General features: G+C 33.9%; 1 protein-coding gene across 9 annotated transcripts in view; it reads right to left on the bottom strand.

Moving 5' to 3' along the window:
• Positions 1–22,337, bottom strand: part of DACH1 (dachshund family transcription factor 1) — a 364,557-nt gene that overhangs the window by 193,483 nt on the left and 148,737 nt on the right. For all 9 annotated transcript variants that reach the window (XM_074859527.1, XM_074859524.1, XM_074859526.1 and 6 more), the window contains exon 2: positions 17,986–18,101. In XM_074859527.1, the coding sequence (XP_074715628.1) occupies positions 17,986–18,101 (116 nt within the window). The remainder of the gene's footprint in view (positions 1–17,985; positions 18,102–22,337) is intronic.

Raw genomic sequence — 22,337 nt, 5'->3', positions numbered from 1 at the left:
AGCTTGCTGTAGGGAATTAAAATAAACAAACTAAAATAAAATCAATCTTACATTGAGTGAAGTTTTGATGTATAAGTGCTGGCAGCGTACATTGCCCAGAGCACAGAATGAGTTTTGCCATTTGATAATTTGCTTGATTCACTGTGCTGCCTCATGCAGGGCATTTTATGCCTGATTTATGTTTAATCGAGTCACCTGCTTAATGTTAAGGAGGGTCACAGTTAGATAGAAGGGTTACGACCATATAGGGCTTTCAACATCTCCCAGTTTGACATAAGAAATGGGTGTAAGTGTTAGAGGTCAACCTCTTTCTTTTATTTTTATTTAATGTTCTCTATGGAATATTGCATAAAACATTAATGTACCACAAAACCAATTTGATTCCCTTTTGAAACACAGTAGGCAAATATGGATTTGGAGACTCTAAACACTGGCAGAATAAAATAAAAGCAATCTGTAGTCTAAGAAGTGATCATCTATATGTGAATTTTTTAAAGGATTATAAGGTACACCCTTACTTAGACAAAAATGAATATAAGTTTTCCCTTTAATAGATATGCAATCAAATATCATCTGGTGTCTGTGGAAAAAATAAAGATTATAAAAACAAAAGGATAATAGATTTTTAATGTAATTAAGATGTCCAGATTTACTATTCAGACTGAACATACATAACTGGACATTGAGGATTATCAGAACTTTCTTTCCAATAATGTTACAAAAAATTACATCTATATTTAATAAATAAAGCTAGATGTGGACAACTACTACAGATTGGAGAGCTCAAACACATCTGATCTTTCTGATTCTCTCAGTGTTTCAACATGCTGAAAATTACTGCAGGACATAAAGTCCTCCCATATAGCACTGAAAAAAAAACCCAAAACATTGTGCCATATAAGATATTTAAAGATGTATTTTTAAGGAGGAATTATTACAGTTAGCAAGGGAAGGTGGAATTCGACACTTACCAGTTTAGATAGCTGCATTTCCAAGTTCACTTAATGGTGATTCAGTTTTAAAAAATAAAGTCTTTGGGGTTTTTTGCTAATTGAGGAATAGTGTATATTTTTTAGAGGGAACAGTGTAGAGTTACTTATATCCTTGCAGATGTAAGTTCTAAAAGAATCTGGCTTTGTAGCTTTAGCAAATTACAGATAGCAGGATAATAATAGTAGGTCTACTTCAGAAAACTGATTAGATTAATATTAGTTCATTGGAACATTCTAAATAAGCAAAATTTTATACTAATTTATCCTTGTTTACAGCACTGAAAGACTGTTCTTATGCTAAAACTGAAACTAGTGATCCCATTGGAGTTAACACCAAGAAATACCATGTCTCTGGTTGTTTAAATAGCAATTTAATTCATTATCACAGAAAAAGATTTATCAGTCTTTTAAGTGCACTAAAATATGTACATGTTATGTCATGAACCCAGCTACCAGAACCCAATAACTGACACAATTCAGTGAATCCAGAGGGATATCAGAAGTTTCAAACCTTGACTAAAATGTGATTTGATTGCCTGCTAAATTGCATGTGTGTGATATACAACATTTTGTGCAAATGATAAAATACAGATTTAAAACATATCAATCATTTCCACAGATTCATCTAACGGACTATGTATAGACACAGTTTTGCATCCACGCTTTAAAATAATTTACCTACATTGACAGCTTCACCCATCTAATTTAACATTAACCTTCTAAAATTTAAGCATTCAGTCCAAACTCTTCATCTAGGTTGCCTATAGTCAATGAAGAGACATGGGCATTTCCAGAGGGTGATTCATATGGCCTATCTTACAGTGAGATGAATCACTCTCTAGAGATGTCTGCTACTTTCCACTGGCTGTGAAAGGAAATAACTTGCTAAGATTTCAACAGCTACATTTCAGACATATTAGCAGATGAATCTCCTCCTTGATAGCTAACTTCTTAGATGGCTAAAGCTAGGGAAAATTAGTTTCCTTCCTCAGAGAGTGAAAATATAGTAAAGATATTTACCCGTATGCTTGCTGTTTCTAAGGGAATGTAATGAATCTGTTGCTTTGGAATTTTATTTCTAGGTACATATTTCCTTTAAAATTAGCTTTATGAACTACTACAAAATTATCTCAACATCCTTTGTGCCTACTTGATTAAAAACATCTACTTTATAAAAGTTTAAAACATTTAAGACATTAAAATATCAGCAAAATAAAGCAAGCCTCAAAACAATACATGCTTTGTATTGTTCTTTAAAGAAGAAAACATTTTATATTAAAAATTCTTTCTTTCCTTCTTTCTTTCAAGGACTCTATTTTTACACAAAAAATTAAAAAAAAAAATAGATCCTGATGGACAAGACAGAATAAAATTCACTTTGAATTCTGTTAGTTCTCTTACCTTCTATCAGTTTCTGCCAAATATTTTGCCTTTTTTTTTTCTCCCTTGTTCCACTTCCTATTAAAATCAAATTAGGGAGGCAAAATGATTTCACAGTATAAACATTCACCTTTTAATAAAAACCTAGATTTAATGTCAGAGTACATATTGCTAAAAAATGCAAAGCATCTTCTAGATTGAGACCTTCCTAGATGGATTACTGATAAAATCTGGCCCACGTTATCAGTAACAGGGTTATCAGTAGGAACTCTACTGAAAAAGCCATTCAGTGGTTGCTCCCAAAAGTTATTGCCAAGTCTTGAATTAGGGGAGGAAATCAGCCGCAGAGTAGGACATCAGCATGTTAGCCACTTTCATATAATACAGAATCTACTATATCACTGTTTGTGCTTTTTATTGCTGTATAGAAAAACTTGAAAATATGAATTCATCAGAGCATACAGAGAATCTCAAAGAAGCTCAAAAAGATGTAGATCTGTTCACTTGAGTAAACCTAAAGGGATGATACTCAGCAATGATTATGGGCCTATCTATTTCATTTAGTGGAGCATAGTACTGAGATATCTGAATTTGCATGTTCACATGGCACCTGCACCACACAGAGGTACTAACTCAGAAATGGAAGCTTTTTTGTCATGTTATAATAGTGATGCACCCAGGCTGACAATGAATGATTTCTTTTGTACTGTAAATATGCTCTTAATTCCACCTTCTTGAAGGCAGTGGCAGACTGAAGAGGGAGAAGTATCTGAAATGATTTTCACAAGTTCCAAGAAACTTCTAAGTTCCAAGAACTTATGAAGAACTATCAGCTTTCCCTCTGCTTCTGGCTTTCAGGACAGGCTGAAACTATTTTAATATCTGTGCCCAGAAAGCTCTGTTCTCAGTAGCACACCCTCTCTAAATAAAGTGCTCTTACATAGTATATTTAAGAATTAAGGTGTAAGAATTCAAGACTATTTTCTTCAGACATTTGGCAAAATGGACATGAGATGTTGTTAGGAGAAATAATGAGCAATGCTAGCAACTGGAAATCTGTTTTCATTTGCAACTTATTTATCTATCAGTGTTTAGTTTTTCATTTTTTCTTTAAAATGAAAATGCCTAATGGCATTCCTCCAAGATTTACTACATTAGCCAGGCTGGTGAGATAAAGAGTCATGATTAGTCAACATGTTAAGAATAAGGGAAATAATAAATCTGTCAAGCTTGAAAGAACAGCATTAAGGTGTCTACAATGAAACTAATAATCTTGCCAAAATATAGTTACTTAACATGCTTTAATTTTTGGTCAGGCCTGGTCAGGCAGCTGGACTACATGATCGTTGTAGGTCCCTTCCAACTGAACTATCCTATCCTATCCTATCCTATCCTATCCTATCCTATCCTATCCTATCCTATCCTATCCTATCCTATCCTATCCTATCCTATCCTATCCTATCCTATCCTATTCCATACTTTATGCACATTGTAAACCTAAAAGCAAAACCAGTAAGTGAAATTTAACTGAGCAACTTTGCTTTAATTTGGCTTTGTGTCTGATGAAAACACAACAGTGTAAAGAAAAAGGAATTTAACGGGGAAAGAATTCAGAGGAATCTCAAAATTACTCAGTTTCGAAAAATGGGAAGATGGGGTGTATATATATTCTATTTAAAAGACAGAGTAGTGGACAAAATTTAGTGGCCTAATCAAAACTATTCAAAGAAATGAGGAAGCACCATGCTACACACCATGATATCAATACACACACCCCCCAAAAAATGTTGATTAGGATATAATCAACTTCTAATTCTTTCATGTCTCTGAAAAAGATATTAAGATCTAGAAGACAGTGTATCATGTAAGATAAAGTGACTTTTGAATACAGATATAAAGCCAGGGCAGCAGAAACCATACCGAAGCAACAAATAAAAAGTGAAACAATGATATAGTAAACTCTGGTAGAAAGAATCACTTTAACCATAGGAACAACACTATACAAAAAGTGAGATGGAGCTAAGCAGTGCAGGAGATGTTAGCATTTAGTGACTGAGAATGAAATGAGGAGCCTTCTACTGGGAGCAGGTCACAGATGGATCTGTGTTAAGTGAATAAATACAATCAAATAATGAATAATTCTAAAAGAAGCAATGATGCAGATTCAAAGACAACTCCAAAAGACAGTGTTATCTCAGGTTATATAAACAGTTCTGAATTATACAGCAGAACAAACAAAACCAAAACACTTATCACAAATTTTTTACACAAAGAAAAAAGGATTTTCCAAGGGCAGTTTCTGTGCTTACACCGCGCTAAAACTAAGATGTGAGACAGAAATTAATTGGCAATAACCTTCACCCAACTTGATCACAAGTTATATAAGGGCTACATTGAATATCCTTCTGTATTGCCTATGCCCTACTTTAATCTGGGCTACCTATTGAATCTATTAATTTATTTGATTATTTAATAAAAACTACAGTCCGAAAAATAAACAAGAATTCTGAAAAAGTACATCATTACTTCTAATGTAAAATCCTGGTACTCTTTTTAACTTTTAAAGTACCAGTTCATTGGCCAAAGAAAGTTCTGTGAAACTCCTGCCTGGTCAGCTAGACAGGACCACGGAATTAATACATTTGGAGTGAATGGTAAGGAAAAACATCCCAGGGAATATCTTGTTAGAATTTACTGTTATTCTTCATTTATTGTTATCTGTTCCAAAAATATTTCTTTCCATTATTAAAGATTTAATGAAATAAATCTGCATATTAAATGAAGACAAAGTAGATTTGAGACAGGAGCAGGGAGAAGGAGGATAAATTAAAATACTCCTACCACAGTTCTGTGAGTTTATAAACCAGAGTTTAAATAGTTCAAAACTCACACCAAGGCTAAATCTGTGTAATCTGGAACCAGTGAAATTTCCAGTGCTCATTAAGGAAAATGACTCAAATTAGGATGTGTAAAGAATTACACATTTTAGTCCTTCTATCAATTTTCAGGGGAGAGTTGGAAACAAGAAGTCACAAAGTTGAGATCCCAGAATACCTGCAGGAAACTCTAAAATACTTCTTAACATAGAATAAGAGTAAATAAATATTTGCTCAGATCATGTGACTCAGAACTCAAGATATTTTGAGATGATACATCATCTCAATACCAAGCTTAATATTTTGACTGATATCAGCAAATTCACTCCTGGTAATATAAGTGGAGACTTAAATAAATAAATACATAAATGGAAAACAAAACATCACCAAAATGCATCATAAAACACTATAATAATAATAACAAACTCTATGGACACTATAAAGACAGCAACTAACAATTATAAAGTAATTTTAAAGAAATATTTTTCTTGATAAAATTATGCAGACAGTCTGTTAAAAAAGAAATTGTGTGAATGATTAGCCATAACTTAAAGACTCAGATAGTAGCAGTTACAGGGCAGGTAGGTATAATTGCTGATCTCATGATGACCTTAAATTTTCCACAAAAAAACATTAATTTAAAAGATCTGTTTCCAAGTGCAAAATCAGCTAACTGTTCTTTGAATTTCTGAGTGGATGTGCATATGGTAATTATCTCGTGTTTGGACTGAGTGCTTCTTTTTGTGCACAGGGATTAGGGCACTGTACATATAGAAAAATGTATGGGTTTTTTAATTATTCTTCATCATCAGAGAGTTAACTTGGGGCCTCCAGAACAGGAGTAAAAAGAGGAAAGGTAAATTCAAAAGATCAAGAGCTTTCTCATGGAGTAAAGAAAGCAATTAAAGAGTCCAAAAAAGGTACACTGCAAGAGATTTTAATGAAAAAAAGTAATCTTTAAAATGCATTGGACAAATGGTATCCAGCTATTGAGCAGAAGGTGGAGAAACCAAGTTGCTTATACTTAAAATAGCATTTCCATATAAGTATTTTTAATTGCTTTCAGATGCTTTTAGATCTTAGTAGTGATTAACTCCATTCAGAAGATATGAGTAAGTGCTTGTGTTCCAAAACGTTGTAAATTTTTGGCACTTGGTCTAATAAAAGATAAAACTTCCATAAAAACTTTGCCTCTAGTTTCTTTAAACAAAAACCATACTAGAAACTCAACAAGTGAAATACTCATCCTAGTAGTACTTTTGTAGTATAGCTACAAAACATGTTCTGTTATCAGCCATGGACAGTACAAGAAACAGAACTGGCCAGGAACTCTTCCTCAGAAGATATGGATGATTTTTTTCTTTAGGTTGGGAGAGATTGTAATAAGAAAAAGAGTTTAGACCTGCAGTTGTAACGTGCAGGATATAAGCCTGCCCTCCAAGACAAACAGCAGCTCTGAACTGTTGTATCTGTTGGTACAGATGCAGCCATAAAAGTCATGTTCTTTACAGGAATAGGAGCCTAAATAGTAGCATCTCTTGCCCTGACCTTCCTGGTGTGTAAGCATTCAAGGTTTTTTTCATTTAACTTAAGAGTTATCTACTACAAGAATACTTATTTATTTTGGTTCCACATATATGTCACCTCCTTATAACAGTCCTTCCATATAGAATTTTAGCTCAGATGGTAATAGAAATGAATTTAAAGAGAAATTTAAGTCATTTACATTTTATATAAAAATGTCCTTAGGGTTGTAATTTAAAAAAAAAAAAAAAAGCTAAATCCTATTTCGTAATGAGTTATCCCATATTCCATAAACATGAAGCTCACATTGTTATATATTAGAGACGTAAAAGTGCTATATTCTTTGTCATTCACTTCTAGGAGTATGTTGTCCTCAGTGTGTTCAGCATTTGTATATTTGAGACTTCAAAGGCTGAATATAATTTGCGCTTCAATAGAGGAAAAAAATTACTTTAAAAATTGTTTTGTCACACAGTGACTGAGTGCACAGGAACCACTGTTTTCTTCCACTTGAATGAAATATTAATCTACTAGAATCTTTGGAGATACTTTTCAAAACAAATGTACTGATTCACAAAAAATCACCTTTCTCTTATCAAATACCTGCACTGAATAATGATGGAATGCTGAAAACCGTTCAGGTTTTTTCTTTCTTTTTGTTGTAGTCTGGTACTTGCAAAAAGAATGTACTGTTGTGATGCAGTAAGTTACCTGGTTATTAAATCGCCCATGTAACATAGTCCTTTTACTCTCATATTCACATACATTTATTAAGCAAGGGTGCAGGGAAAACCTTAAGCAGCTTTCTCACCATCTGAAGTGCAATCTTAAGTGGCATTACAGACCCAGTGTTCTAATACAGCAATTATATCTAGGTCTCCATATATTGGACTGATGCATCACAGCATATGAATTAAAGAATTAATTTATTGTCAAAAGAAAACATAGAAGTGATATCATCCTTTTTAGCAGTGATGTTGTTTAAGATCCTACCCTTGATTTTCATGGTTCCTAGCAAGGTAGCTCCAATAACCTGATGTAATCATAAATGGAGATTATTGGAATGCACAGCTGACACCACCTCATGTTTTGAATTCTGTATTTCACTACTAAAAAGCAGTCTGCAGAAAGCAATGTTATTCTATTAACTTTCCTCTCAATAAGAGCAACTGGATTGTTCAAGCTGTATGTGTAGTCTTAGCACCTATGGTATCAGACAGCATAATAAATATAGAGAAAAGGAAATTTAGTAAATGCATCTGCCCATTTAAAACACTCCCTGAAATTTTTTCTACTTCCCCTATGTCAATCTAAATCTCAGCCACCACCTAACAAAAAGGTAATGTTGACAAAAACCTTACTGTTCAGTAAAACTTGTCAATACACTGTCTATCTGCCATTCCTATGGATTTTGATAAGTTAAAATGACTCAGTGACATTATTCATTTTGTCTTAACTAGGTGAAGTTTTCCTTTCCCCAGCTTATGCAGTCCTAGCATGCTACTGTCTTCATAGTCAGAAACTAATACATCATTAATTGATGACCTCATCAAAGCAATGTAATAACAGTAATATTCTCCTCAAAGATTTTTTTCTAATGTCCATAGTAGTCACATCTCTAATACTAGTAGCAGTAACAGTTCATTTTTTGCTGACAGCCTGAACACAGTATTTCACTGCAATTAAGACTGGATTGAAAGGAAATGATTTAAAAGTTTCTTGTAAAACATTCATATCTAAAAAACATTTCAGAAAGACAAAATAAAGACTCCTGTATACACACTGTTGAAAGAGGACAACCCCTGAAAGCAATGATATAAATACTATAACAACATAGCTTTGTAAGCTCTCAATAGTCATAAATTAATAGACAATAGCAATCAAATGAACTTGTATTATGCTAAATAAGTTGGTTATACCAACTCATAAAGAAGAACTCTCTCTCTTCCCTCTCCCTTTCTCTCTCTCTCTATCACATACACACAATTTTTTAATCCCCCTTCCTATCCCTTTCCATCCCACTCTGTTTGCCTTTCCCATTGTTGCCTCAGGCACACAGCAACCAACCAACACAACTACCTATTTCTGCATCTTGAAGGAATCAAAGAACTCTTCTCACCTGAAGAAAATAAAATGAAGTTTTCAAACTTAGCAGTTTGAATGAATGGAAACTCAGATCAACAGCTCAAGTTTTCATAAACCACAACCTTTTGGAGGCAGCTCCATGAGCAATAACTGACAGATCATTTTATATTTTCAATCTTTCTACATGCTTAACTTCACATCACAGTACATTTCTGACATAAATACTCTTTGATTTCCAAACAGGAAGAAAAATGTTAAGCAACTTGCAGACGATCTGGAATCAAGTTTGAACAACAATCTTGCCCTGGAATCCTGAACCCGGGACTTGAACCAGAATAACCTTCCCATTCAAAAACCTTCTCCCAATTAAGACTACTTTATTATAGCTCTAATATATTGCATGGGATAACATTAGTAACAACAACAATACAATGCACTGTGAACAACTGATAGTGGATTCATTATAATTCTGATAGTATGCTATCATGTCTTATAAAATTCATGCAGGCACTGTTACTAGAGCTGTAAGTCATAAGGACAACTCATAGTGACTGGCTCTCCTTGGAAAACTAAGTTCATTTTGTGTTCAATTAGCTTGGTGCCTAAAGGTTAGATATGATGTGATCATTAGATGCTTGACCCTTCCAAGCTGTTATCAAACACAGATGACTTGAACCAAATATTAATAAAATCAATTAATACAGTACTTAGCTCATTCTTTTTTTTTTTCTTGAGCTGTAGTCCTCTAAAGCTGCCCAGATATAATAATGCTTGCTTGCATCCTTTTCTTAAAGATATCATTTATTTGAGTAAATTCTTAAATTCACCTACATCCTATATCACATAACAAAAATAGCTGGGCTACCTGACATTTTTTCTGGATATTTCCTTCATATTTATGTCCTTGCATGAGATCTGGAAAAATCCACAGCACACAGTGTTCTTAACCAGGAGACAATCATGTTAAAAAATCACATTTGACACCTCCCCCTAAAAAAACCCAAACCCGAGTTAAATACATTAAGCTGCAGATTCTTTCCACACATTACAGAATCCCCAAATATGATACTGAAATCATGGACATAACTTTGGAATATATAAATTTGAAGTAATTTTTTATTTAATGCAGTATGTAGCACTAGTAGCAGATCAAACAACAAATGAAGAGAAAAAAATCATTCTCACTTCATTGATCATGTTGTGCAAGGACATAAGTAGTCTAATTCTACAGGACAGGAGATAGGCACCTTGATAGCATTCAAGAACTTCATATCATCATGATAATGCAGAACCACAGTTAGCAATGTGATGAAATTGAGTGTTTTACCAGATCTTGCTATGCCTACTCTAACAAGTACCATGTTACTATACTGCTATAGCAACTAACTGCTATAGCAACTAACATCATTCAGTAAGAGATCAAGGTGTTTGCAAGACTAAGATATTACTGCAAATTCAGCAGCTCAGGTTCATTTCTAGTGGCAGTGTTTAATAAAACAATACTCTGTATTTGATGTTTAAAATGGCAATGCACTGTTTGCTCTGTAAAAGGTTAGTTTTGAAATAATTAGAAATTAAACGATTGGGTATTGGATTATTTTGACTAAAAGTCCTCATTAAAACGCAAGAGTGATCGCAAAGATACCAGGTTTTTTATAAGAAAAACTGCAAACACAGGAGCATGATTATCTTGATGTTTTTCCATTGAAAGACTCTGCCTGAAATCTGAGTTACAAGACAATCTCAGTATTTCCCACAATTGGTAAGCTTACATTTTTAATAATTTAATTTTATGAAATAATTAGTGTACTCTGAAATATGTATCTTTTCAATAACTTTTTCATTTCAATTACAAATAATAGTATGTTGGAATTCAGAAACCTATAGTAATCACCAGTAAACACTTCCATTACCAGGTCCAAATTTAGTCACTAATAACTTCACCACACACCTGACTTTAAGAAAACTATTTTAATCGCTTTCTTTTGTATCAAGAGTTTGGTGGGATTTTTAACTTTGTTTGCTTTACATGTTATTTGTTTTATAGGAAACCCTGATGATAAAATACCTTCTCAAAAGTGAGGGTCTTTTTCCCCAAGTTGTTTAATATACTTTTATGATTTGAAACAAGAAAATTAAATTTAAGTGAGCGTTGCTTCTAAAGTCAGAGATATTTTTTTTTCTGATCATGTTAAATCTACCCTGATTTAACATTTACTTCTATCTGAAAACTATCACACATCATTAGAGGCTTTACTAGTATCTTCTAATAGTTCATCTTCACAGAATATAGTTCTTCAAGTGGGATCCTACATAACTGGTACAGAACTATCATTCTTATGGGGAAATTCACAAATAAATACACCTTTAGCCTCCAGAAGGCAAAATTATTATGTGATCCAGGAAGAAACAAAAAAATTCTTATCTCAGATTTTCCACTGAAAGGTAGTAATTCTGTGCACATCACAACCTAATACTAAATAGGTAGTCACAAGATGCAAGTAGAAGAGAGGATTCACTAGCTTATAACTGCACTGTAAAATAACTTCACTCCTCAGTTCCTTCTTGCATACCCTGAGCGTGTCAAGGTACCTGCTTAAATATTTAATCCCAGAGTCACTTTTAAAGTGAACAAACTTGTTACTTTTATACCAAAAAAGCTGGGAGCATTTCTGGAAACAGTTCAATTCAGGGACTCCTCTCAACAGGCAGTGGATGAATTTGCATGAAGTCTGACTCTCTGACTTATATAGTCATCCAACAGTAGTCTGTAGGCTTTGAATATAGGCAGTGTTGTATTGTATAATACTGCAAAATGTGCAAGTTCTTACTGATTAAAACTTCTCAATAAAAAAGGTTCTACTTCTGCAAGTAATTCTGGGTTTTAAAAAGATTTTATGACTGAAGAAGCTATGTCTATGTAGTTTATTGAAAACAAAGATATTCAAAGCCTTCTCATGCTCAGAAAGCAAATGTGGTTAAATGGCTTTAGATTCAGAGACAGTTTATAATCTACCTGCTTCGAGATCTTCCATACATTTGCCTATAACAAACCATGTAGTCACATCCTATCTACTTACAAAGAGCTACTGAAGTGACTGAACATTCTCAGAAGTCTGATCCTTTGATTACTGGGACAGCAAAATAAATTCTTACATGGCAGTGTTTTCTACTCAAGTATTAGAATAAAATTAGTTTTAACACAACAATTAAAATGAAGGTTGAGGAGTAAAATATCAAAAGTCAGAAAATAATGAATTTGCATATGCCTGAGATCATACAGCCAGGCACTTAAGTTCCCACTGTGTCTTGTATTCTTACCCTAATAGTTGCTGAAACAATTATTTTTATAAAACTTGTAGCTACATGGAAAATCAACTTAATTATTAACTAGTGAATGTAACAGACTCACTGGAACTTAAACCAGTGAGCTTCCAGAACTTTTTCAGTGACAAAGCCTCTTGTGATAAAGTAGAAGATAGCTAGCTATTCAACAGGATAATAATATGACAAAAATGTGACAGTGTTTCCAGAAGAGGACAGGTGACCTGAATTACACCTTAATTATGATTTTAAAAACTATGAAATAATATATTTACTGAGTTGAGTCAGTATATCTTCCCATTGATACATCAACTAGTGAACACGATAGAAGCTTTCACATTAATTATAATGACTACTTCCTTAATGAAGTGCAAAAATGTTTGTGTAATCTGATTCAGTTTCTTGAATTAGATTACAGTTTATCACTCTGAAAGCAGGATTTTGTTGCTTATTTTTACAGTAAGTTAGCTCAGCCCCACAGATAAACAGCATATCATCCTATAACACCAATCAAAGGCAATGTTAACATTAAGAATGATTAAACACTGATAACCAAAACACTGTGTTAACATGGAAGGCATTTTAAAAGTAAGCGACAGCCACTCAATTTTATGAATATATCTTTTTAACCAACACAGGATCACAAAATGTACACACTACAGAAAATAAATAACTGAATGATAGGTTTGCTTCTCAAAATTACTGAGTATCTAACTCAAACTTTTAATTTTTAGCCCCTGGAATACTCATAGAAATTAACTCTTCACTTTGATAAGTTAACTACCTTAAGACCTTACAGGATTGAGTCTACCAGGAGAAAATACTTTCAACTACAGATTTTATTTCTTGGCAATATCCAATATGATGTGGATAACATCATAACAATGATAATTATATTTTAACCAGTTCTGTCTAATACAACATCAATAACTGTGAGCCAGAGAAAATTAAATTATTTAATTATGTGATTAATCTTTCTTTAAACACCAAATAATTCCATCTCCTATGTTAGCAGAAACGTTGCTACACCTTTATCAATAGCTGCATCTGTGAACTGCATTTGTTCTCCAAGCTGAAATAATCTATACAAAACCTTTCAACTCTCTCCTTACTCTAACCCCCCATAAAAATGCTTCGTGGCTCAGAGAGTTTTGTAAAGGATGGAGGTTGGAATATACTTCTATTGAATCAGGCACGCAGCAAGAGAGAAAATAAGGATGAAATTGGAAATTACATCTTCAGATTATCACTTAAAAAACAGAACAAGAGTTTAATACAGGAAAGTAGTTATAATTCATACACATGAAACATTTCAGAGGAAGCTTAATAACTTTACACTGGAAAAGAAGAGTCTGGTACCAGATGTGGAATAATGGACAGAAGTACCTATCGTAAAGCAAATCTGTTCAAAATAATAATAACAACAACAATAATTACTGACATTAATGTAAAATTAATGTAATAAATGAAACATGTAAGGTGCTTTGAAATCACGTCTTTTTAATTGATAAAGTAGTGTTCTTATCATGCCCTACAATAGTGATTTCCAAAAGCACTTTATATTCACAGTTTATCTTTGAGAGAAAGATGCAGTTCCTGAAATAAGTACAAGAGTTTTGTAGTTACTCATTTCATCACCTGTAGATTACAGACTCAGTAGGTCAAGCTGCAGAAAAATTAAGTCAGGAGCTTTACAAAACAGCTTGAAAACCTGAAATACTTAAGAATAATTACCAAAAAATAAAATTTGAAAAGTGAAGATAATTGCATGAAAAATAATGAAAATACCATTTTATATGTTATACAGCAACTACAGACATAAAAATACAGAGCACAATGTATATCATACACTCTACTCAGGAATTACAGCACTGCTTTTCTGATTAATTACAATTATCTACCATTTCAACTTTAGACAACTTTTGAAGACTCTAAGCACATTAGCCAAGAAAAGATCTGCAGTACACAGAGATATGCAGATCAACGTTAACTATGATGAGCTATCGAGTTTTGGAAGGCCTTCAAGGTGTTATCCAGATAAGCCTGAAAAGTCAGTACACCTGTCTGAACCTACACCAAACTCTTCTTTCTTCTGATTACATCATTTGTAACATAGGCAGATTTTAATTCTCTGGACAATTCAAGGTGGTCTTCATTTCCTGTTACTACAAGTTTCTCATTTTGTCACACCTTCAAAGGTCCTACATTTATTTTAATAAACATAAGACTGTCTTTTGTCAGCTGACCAGTCTTTTCTAAACTTGGGAAAATTCTGTAAATGGACTCTAATGAAAGACAGTAGACAGATCAGGAATTGTGGGTAATATTTAGAATCTTGTGATAAAATGGGCAGAATATCACCCATGAGGTGATTCTCACTTCTTTAATTTATGCTCCCTAAAAAAAAAGGTGGAATATTTTTCCATATTTCCTTTTTTCCCTTTTATTTTTTTTCTCAATATGCTCCCTAAATCTCAGCTTAGTCACTAAATACTTCTCTAAAGCGAATACATTCTAAGTGATGATGCAAGATTCTCTGCATGCATTTTCAGACTGGACCAGTAACAGAATACATTTTAAATGGTTCCTTAACTTGACCTCCTACAAAAATCACAATTCTGAAATTTAATGAGAAGTCTCATCATACAGTTTTGTACCAATATTATTGTACACATAAACAATGCACGCAGAACCAGCCCCTGAAACCTGTATTTAAATGCATATTTCTGTATTATGCAGCAAATTTTAAAAAAAGGAAAATTTTTAAGTAAAATCATACATTAAATCATAGCATTGTGTATCCTAGATATATCTACAATTTCAGATCTCTGTTACTTAAAGAGCATTAAATAGCACATAATTGTTTGTGTGATCACTTATACTCTTTTGTAGGCAGGAAAGAAACTTAGTTATTATACTCAGATTATTAAATCAATCAGAAAGCTTAAAAAGAAGAATTTGTTACAAAAAAGAGAGAGAGAAAGGGAGGGTGGGGAAAGCACTTAACACAGATTGTACTTTGATTTTTTTTCTGCTTTGAGCTGGATCCTAACAGGAAATTCAAACTTCATAAACTTCTCAAACAAAAAGTCATCTTAGGACCACAAAGATGATGAAGGGATTGGAGCACCTGACATATGAAGAGAGGCTGAGTAAGCTGGGACTGTTCAACCTAGAAAAGCCTGCTCTGTGTGACCCTACTTTGACCAAAGGAGGTTGGACTAGATCTCCAGTGATGCCTGCAAACCTCAACCATTCTGTGGTTCTATGAGTATACAGTAAAAATATGGAGGGAAAAGTTCACAAGCATCAAGAATTTTCTAGTATCAACTACTGTGGTAGCATATAACAACGGCACCTAAGTCATCTATTGCAGTTAAGCAGTTCTTTCTTGGTAGTTCTCTTACAGTAGTTTTGGTACTTATTTACAACATACATGCAAAAATGTTCATTGATTTGAACTCATAAAATCAGATTGTAAGCCTAGTTTTATACATGTCTGTCTATAAAATGCTGGGATGACTGTCATGTAGCGCTGCTGTCATGATGCGCCTTATCTTTGCTGAGCCATACTCCATGAACACTCTACGCTACAGTTTGCTTCTTACAGTGTCAGTGTTTGCATTTTTTGTGCTGTTTGACACTCAACACCACCACAATGGGAAAAGTCATGCTCACCCATTCCATTGTGGTAAGCCACGTAATGTGAAAACAGTTCATACTTGATAGCGATTTCATTTAAACCTTTCCTCTTTTGCGAGAGACTCACAAAGCATTGCCATCCTAAAAGGATTTGATGAATGATAATCTTACATATGCCTATTTTCTTTAGTTTTGAATTATTTTCTTCTTTTTTTTTTTTTAATCATCATTTTAAAAAGACCTACATCTGGTTTTGTGGGCTGATATTCTAAGAAATTTTATCTGTGTTTTTAGTACCATATATTTTTATCGTTAACTTGTTATGATCAGCTTTAAAGGACTAGAGTGTAATTGGATACTTTAGGCATTAGTTGTGGTTTTAAGCTGCTTTCTTAGAATAAAAAAAAAAATTAAAAAACCCCAGAAGATATATCAAGAGGTGATCTGCTCTTATATATTAACTGTAACACAAAACCCAAAACGATACTGTTGACAAGGGTTTTTTTTCCTGTCTCCCTCTTTTTGGCCTGCTTATTTGTCTCTGACTTCTTTCATGTGATCTCCTTTCTACTTCTCACAAGTATTTTTTTATTTGATATTTTCCTGCTTTACTTCCCCAAAATAATTTCCCTTTACTTCTTTCTCTCATAAACACAAATGCTCTGCCCTATAAAAACTTTTGTTCTTACCCCACACAGACCCTACCTATTATTCTCATATTGCATCCACTCTGCACCAACTTTACTTCCTTTACTAGCTTTTATCCTGAAAATCCCATTGTGTAAAGTATTTTAATCCTGATTCTTTTTTTTTTTTCTGATCACACCTGCCCAGACTACCATGTGCGTTCTACTTGCTTAACCCTCTCTCATGCTTGCCTGCACTCTCAGTCTTACCCCCTCCTTTTCTCTGCTTACTTTATAACTGTCTCTTACCAAGCTTAGCTGTCTGACTTCCTTTTGTCACTCCTCTTGATCTTAGCCTTTTGAAAAACTAAATTTCTAATAAAATATTTCTGGCTATGTGTCTATCTCACTATGTAAAGGAGCTCTTGAGCCCTAAGGACAAGAGGCATGGCCCCACTTTTGTCTACAAAGCTAAACTCTCTTGACTTTCCTCCCTCCTCCAGACACAATATTTGCATCCAAACTGCCAACAGTTTCTGTCATGTGATATTTCCTGAACTGTGCATCTTGTTGGAGAATGCTAGTCATCTATGACTATAAACCAAAACGATGCCAAGGATCATTCTAATACTTAAACAGACATATGATCATGGGCATGTACTCAAACATCCACCCATCTATCTGATCTCCAAGACCCTGTAATTTTCCTCTGTGTTTCAATCTGTCTAGTTTATTATCTTTCCTTTGCCTTAGAGAAAATCAGTGTTAAAAGACTGCAATGTGCAAACAAGTGGGGAACAACTGGGGAAGAAGTGGAAGCTCAGGTGAGCTTTGCTGAAACAAGTGGAAGAATTTAACTCATCTGTAACATGAAGAGAGAGAATGTGGCACCACCATCAATAGCTTGACTGTTGGGTGCCTCCATCTTCAGGTGGCTCTGTTCATCTCTTTCCTGCAACACAGCCTTTCTTACTTTAACTATGTCTAAGAGCAAGTCACTGCTAGGAGATGTTACAGTAACTTCCAAAAGAAAATAGTAGCTTGAGAAACAGACTGTTACAGGACTTTACATTAGTATAAGGCCTCAGGAGATGTATCAAAAATAGAATTTCAGAATGAAAAATTACGAAATTATTTTAACTAACAGTTTCTTCAGGCAAATACATTCACGATGACATTATCTAATCAAGCAAACCAGCAAAAATCAGAAGATATCTGATCTATTAAAAATGAATAGGGAGATTATTGTCTAATGATAGGTAATTCATGCTCTGAAAGGTTTTTTGTTTATAAAGAAAAAGAACAGGGGAAAAAAATTATAAAATATTATTATTTGTTGTTATTCGTGTTTTAAAGTACCGAGCTGCCACAATTTCCATTACATACAGTACATCTATATAGCAGTAATATTACATTACGGGAACTCCTTTGTGATTATTTGGGTGCTGGTTTCCTAGACTGTTAATTTATTAACAAGTGGATATAAGCCATGAATTCAAAAGATTGCCCGTGTGAAGGTGTTTCTAGTGATCCTACCTGTTGGCGGGATGATTCCAGGAGACATTAGGCCTGGGACAGAATGTGGCATGATATGAGAATTCTCTGGGGAGGTGACACTTTGAGTCCTCTTAGGAGGCCTTCCAGGTCTAGAACTGAAACAAACAAACAAAAAAATTTTTACAATTAAGCTGTTGTCTTACATATCATTTCAAAGTTGTTTCAAGTGGTAACATGGACTGTAAATAAATTTGTTTCAAGGACGGTTGCTTTTGCAGTTAGATGTAATAGACTTCCATCACTAATTAGATTACATGCTGAATTCATTTTCCTCATTGAAGATCAGCCACTCTTGATGCATAATTCATAGCCTGCACCTCGTTACCTGCTTCTTCATATTAATATCTATACACAGTTTGAATTGCCTCGTTTGCATATGCTAAAGTTCTGCATGCAGCCTTCAGCACGAAAATTATGCACTAACTTGTAATAATTATTACAGTCAGCCTGCTATTGATTTATGAGACTTTTAAAAACCAAATATGTGTAGTACTTGTAATGAATGATATTTTAAGGTTCTTCAGGAAATTAAAAGGCAATGGCTGCCTAAGGAAATGTTCTGCTTGTTTGATTTAATACTACAGTTAGCTGGGAGGTGGAATGAAAGAGTGATTCAGACCTATAGCACATTTTTCGATGATATGTTTTATTACTTCGCACTGCTAGCCTGATATCTAGATGATAAATGACAATACATATCTAATGTGTGAAAAGGTCTTGCAATTTCTTTATTTTTTGTCATTTAAAAGATAAGTCAAGTTATCATTTAACCCTTATTCTATTTAAAGTGAAAATCTCACTAAGACACCTTACTTTAAATATACTACTTTATGTCAGAAAGGACTCAGAATTATTTGTAAGATATTGTTGAACAACTGCCATCATAGCAGCTTACATCTCTCCAGTATGGAAAAATAAAGGGCTTCAGGTTTAAGCACTCCTTGTCTGTTAAATGCTCACATACACAACTTTCCATCTCCTGGACCATGTAAGTAGCATACAAATTAGATACAGATTACAATGAAAATACTTATTACCCACTTACATGCAAATATGTACCTGCTACATACAATGCATATCCAAAGGCTTGTATTCTTATGTACAGATCATAGCACAGTACTGTTGCAATAGCCTATAACTGCTTATTTAGGGGACATTGTGGAATAACTTCACAGAAAAAGGTGATGTGCAGTTCTAACACTGCAGTGTTAACCTATGCTTTGCCAAAAATTTAAGGTTCTTCATTTGTTTCAAAACAAGAAAGAAACGAAAGGTGGCTATGAAAGGTTTTGCTCCTTAGGTCCTCACACTAACAAAATTCTAATCAAGGATAATGGCATTTCTAGCTATGCTGGGACTGCAGAAGGAGGAAGATAATAAAATACCTCTATTTTCTGTTCATATTCGTTCCCCTTGTGTTTGAAAATACCCTTTTTTTGCAACTTCTACAACCTGCCTTCAATAAACTAAAAACAATCAAAGTACAGGGCATTTTCTTGGAGTTTAATGACTCAAGGCATTGAGCCATTAACATTAACTGATCATTAATTCCCAACTTAATGTCCTGAGCTGAGGTCATTATTAAAATTATAAACTTGATAATTTCTTTGATTGGTTTGGGATTTTTGATTTTTCTTTAATACAAACAAAATTGTCATATGTTTATAACTACAAGAAAAACAGTTGTAGAAAAAGAATATTGTCTTATTCCAACTCACAGAACCAAATTAAGCGTCTTCCATTTTTCTTTGAAATTTCATTTGTGATTTACAATAAAAATAAACATACCATGAATACACATAAAACTGATAAAAACATTATAGACAAAAATGATCTGATTTAAATGGAGTGTTTCTAATATATTCACCCACCAAAAAAACGCCACTATGTAAGAAAACTTTAATGGCTTAATTTAAATACCTATGATGATGCACTGTTCTCAAATCACTGTTGTAATATGAGTATGGAAGGGTCTGACAACAGCATAAAAACCACAAGCAGGGTGCCATGGCTTAATACACAACCTACCAATGACTTCTAAGTCTTTAAAAAACAACAGGTTCACACCAGCAAAGCCTCTCCTTGATGCTTACTACCAAATATAGCCATGGTGAAGTCTGAATGCTTTTGTCTTTGATTTTGAGTAATACATCCACCCCTCTTCAAAGCCTAAGAGAAGACACCCATGGACCAAATCTATAAACAAAGGTCAGCAGCAAATTATAGGTAAGTGATATTGAAATATCCAAGGCAAAACTCTTCCCCTGGTCACCTTCTACAAACAAGTTGATTGCACTACCCTATACAAAAGGGCTGTCACACTCTAAGCCGTAAACGAGCCCAGTAACTCAACTCTACGCCATGATTTATCCCAAACTTTACCAAATAAGTGTTTTCATTAAGTCCTAAACTCCCAATTCCAATCCAACTAACAATATTTAAATGAATTTTTTGAGAAGTAAACCACTTTTATCCTGATATAACTTTCAAGTGACAAAGCACTAACCCCAGTTTACTATAAAAAAGGCCTTTATCTATTTAACAAACATTTATCCCTTATGACAAGGCAGAAAATCACATGTAAGAATTATTTCTTAAGGTCTGGAAGATCTGATTTAGAGTCGCAGTAGAATATGCAATACACAATTAAAATGAGTAAATCTCTGATTGGTTGAAATAAGCACACGCTCTCCCAAATAACTGACTAAGTAACAATAATTGTCTTACTTTGTTATTTATATTATGTACTTGTTTCATTAACCAAAATCCTAACTTGTAATACTACCATTTTATACAATCTGTCTTCAAACTATAAGAATTGCATGAATTTTGTATGAATCATTACCAAAGTTGCGGAAAAAACAGTATATAAAAATTACTTTAAAAAAATAGTAACTTTGATTCTATTTGAAAACTCTCATGTTGTTTTGCAGTTCATTATCATTTTTATAGCTATATTATCTCTTTAAAAAAAAACATTAAAAGCATAGCAAATGAGCTTAAGTATCATAAACAGAATAATAAAAATACCTTAATGAATTATTTTGTTGGTATTTTTCCTAAACTTGTATATAGTAAAGACCTACTTATTTTTACATTAGGACAAGTTCACTTTCATTCCAAGATAATAAGCCTGCTTCATGATACTCACATTCCTATTTTGTATCAAAATCAGTATATTTGTCTTTGGTGTGAAAATAAAATGCAATTTAAATAGTTATGAGTTGATTTGTTATGCAAAAGCTATATTTAAACACAGAGCAATGCACGTTATTCTTGTAGTTGATGTCACTGAGATACAAAAATCATAGAATCATAGAATTATAGAATGGTTTGGGTTGGAAGCAACCTTAAAGATCATCTAGTTCCACCACCACTCCCCTGCTATTGGCAAGGACACCTTCCATTTTGACCAGGTTGCTCAAAGCCCCATCCAACCTGGCCTTGAACATTTCAAAGAAGAAGACATCCACAGCCTCTCTGGGCAACCTGATCTACTGCCTCACCACCCTCACAGTAAAGAATCTTTTCCTTATATCTAGTCTAAATCTACCCTTTTTCAGTTTAAAACCGTTACCCCTCATGCTATCTCAGCCTGTCCTCACAGGGGAGGTGCTCCAGCCCCCTGATCATTTTCATGACCCTCCTCTGGACCCGATCGAGTAAGTCCATGTCCTTCTTATTTTGGGGGCCCCAGAGCTGGACACAGTACCGCAGGGGGGGATCTCACGAGAGCGGAGTAGAGGGGGAGAATCACCTCCCTTGACCTGCTGGACACACTTCTCTTGATGCAGCCCAAGACATGGTTTTTAAATCATCATTTTTAAACTGTTGATAATACTCTTTTTACTTAAATTTAGATTTTATAGATAAGCTTTTATAGGGATACAAAAGATATTTTAAGATTTTTTCTTTTATGTGCATAAAATCATTGGAAGAACAACACTGGTTCTTCTGAAGACACATGTGACTTCTTAAGGTAATGCTAATTATTTCAATGGATAAACTACTTGAAGCTGACACATTTTGATTTTGAAGACGCCTACAGTTTAGGTTTTTTAGAGTTAACATAAACAGGCTGAAGTGCCAAAACCCAAAAAGCCAACATAAGTCTTGTGAATACCTAGGGTCATAGTACAGACAAGTCAAGGAGTATTTTGGGACTCTGCAAGAAGACACTAGAAGAAGCAGACCTACATCTGGAAGTCATGGCTGGTCCTCCTCTCTGCTGTTTCATTCTTTGAAGACTAAATTAGAGAGAGAAGAAATTAGAGAACTTCAACAAGATTCAAGGAAGCCAGAATGATTAACTGTTTTAAAGACCTGAGGAG

This window comes from Strix uralensis, chromosome 2, assembly GCF_047716275.1.
Source record: "Strix uralensis isolate ZFMK-TIS-50842 chromosome 2, bStrUra1, whole genome shotgun sequence".
NCBI lineage: Eukaryota > Metazoa > Chordata > Aves > Strigiformes > Strigidae > Strix > Strix uralensis.
This window is presented reverse-complemented; position numbering and strand designations above follow the sequence as displayed.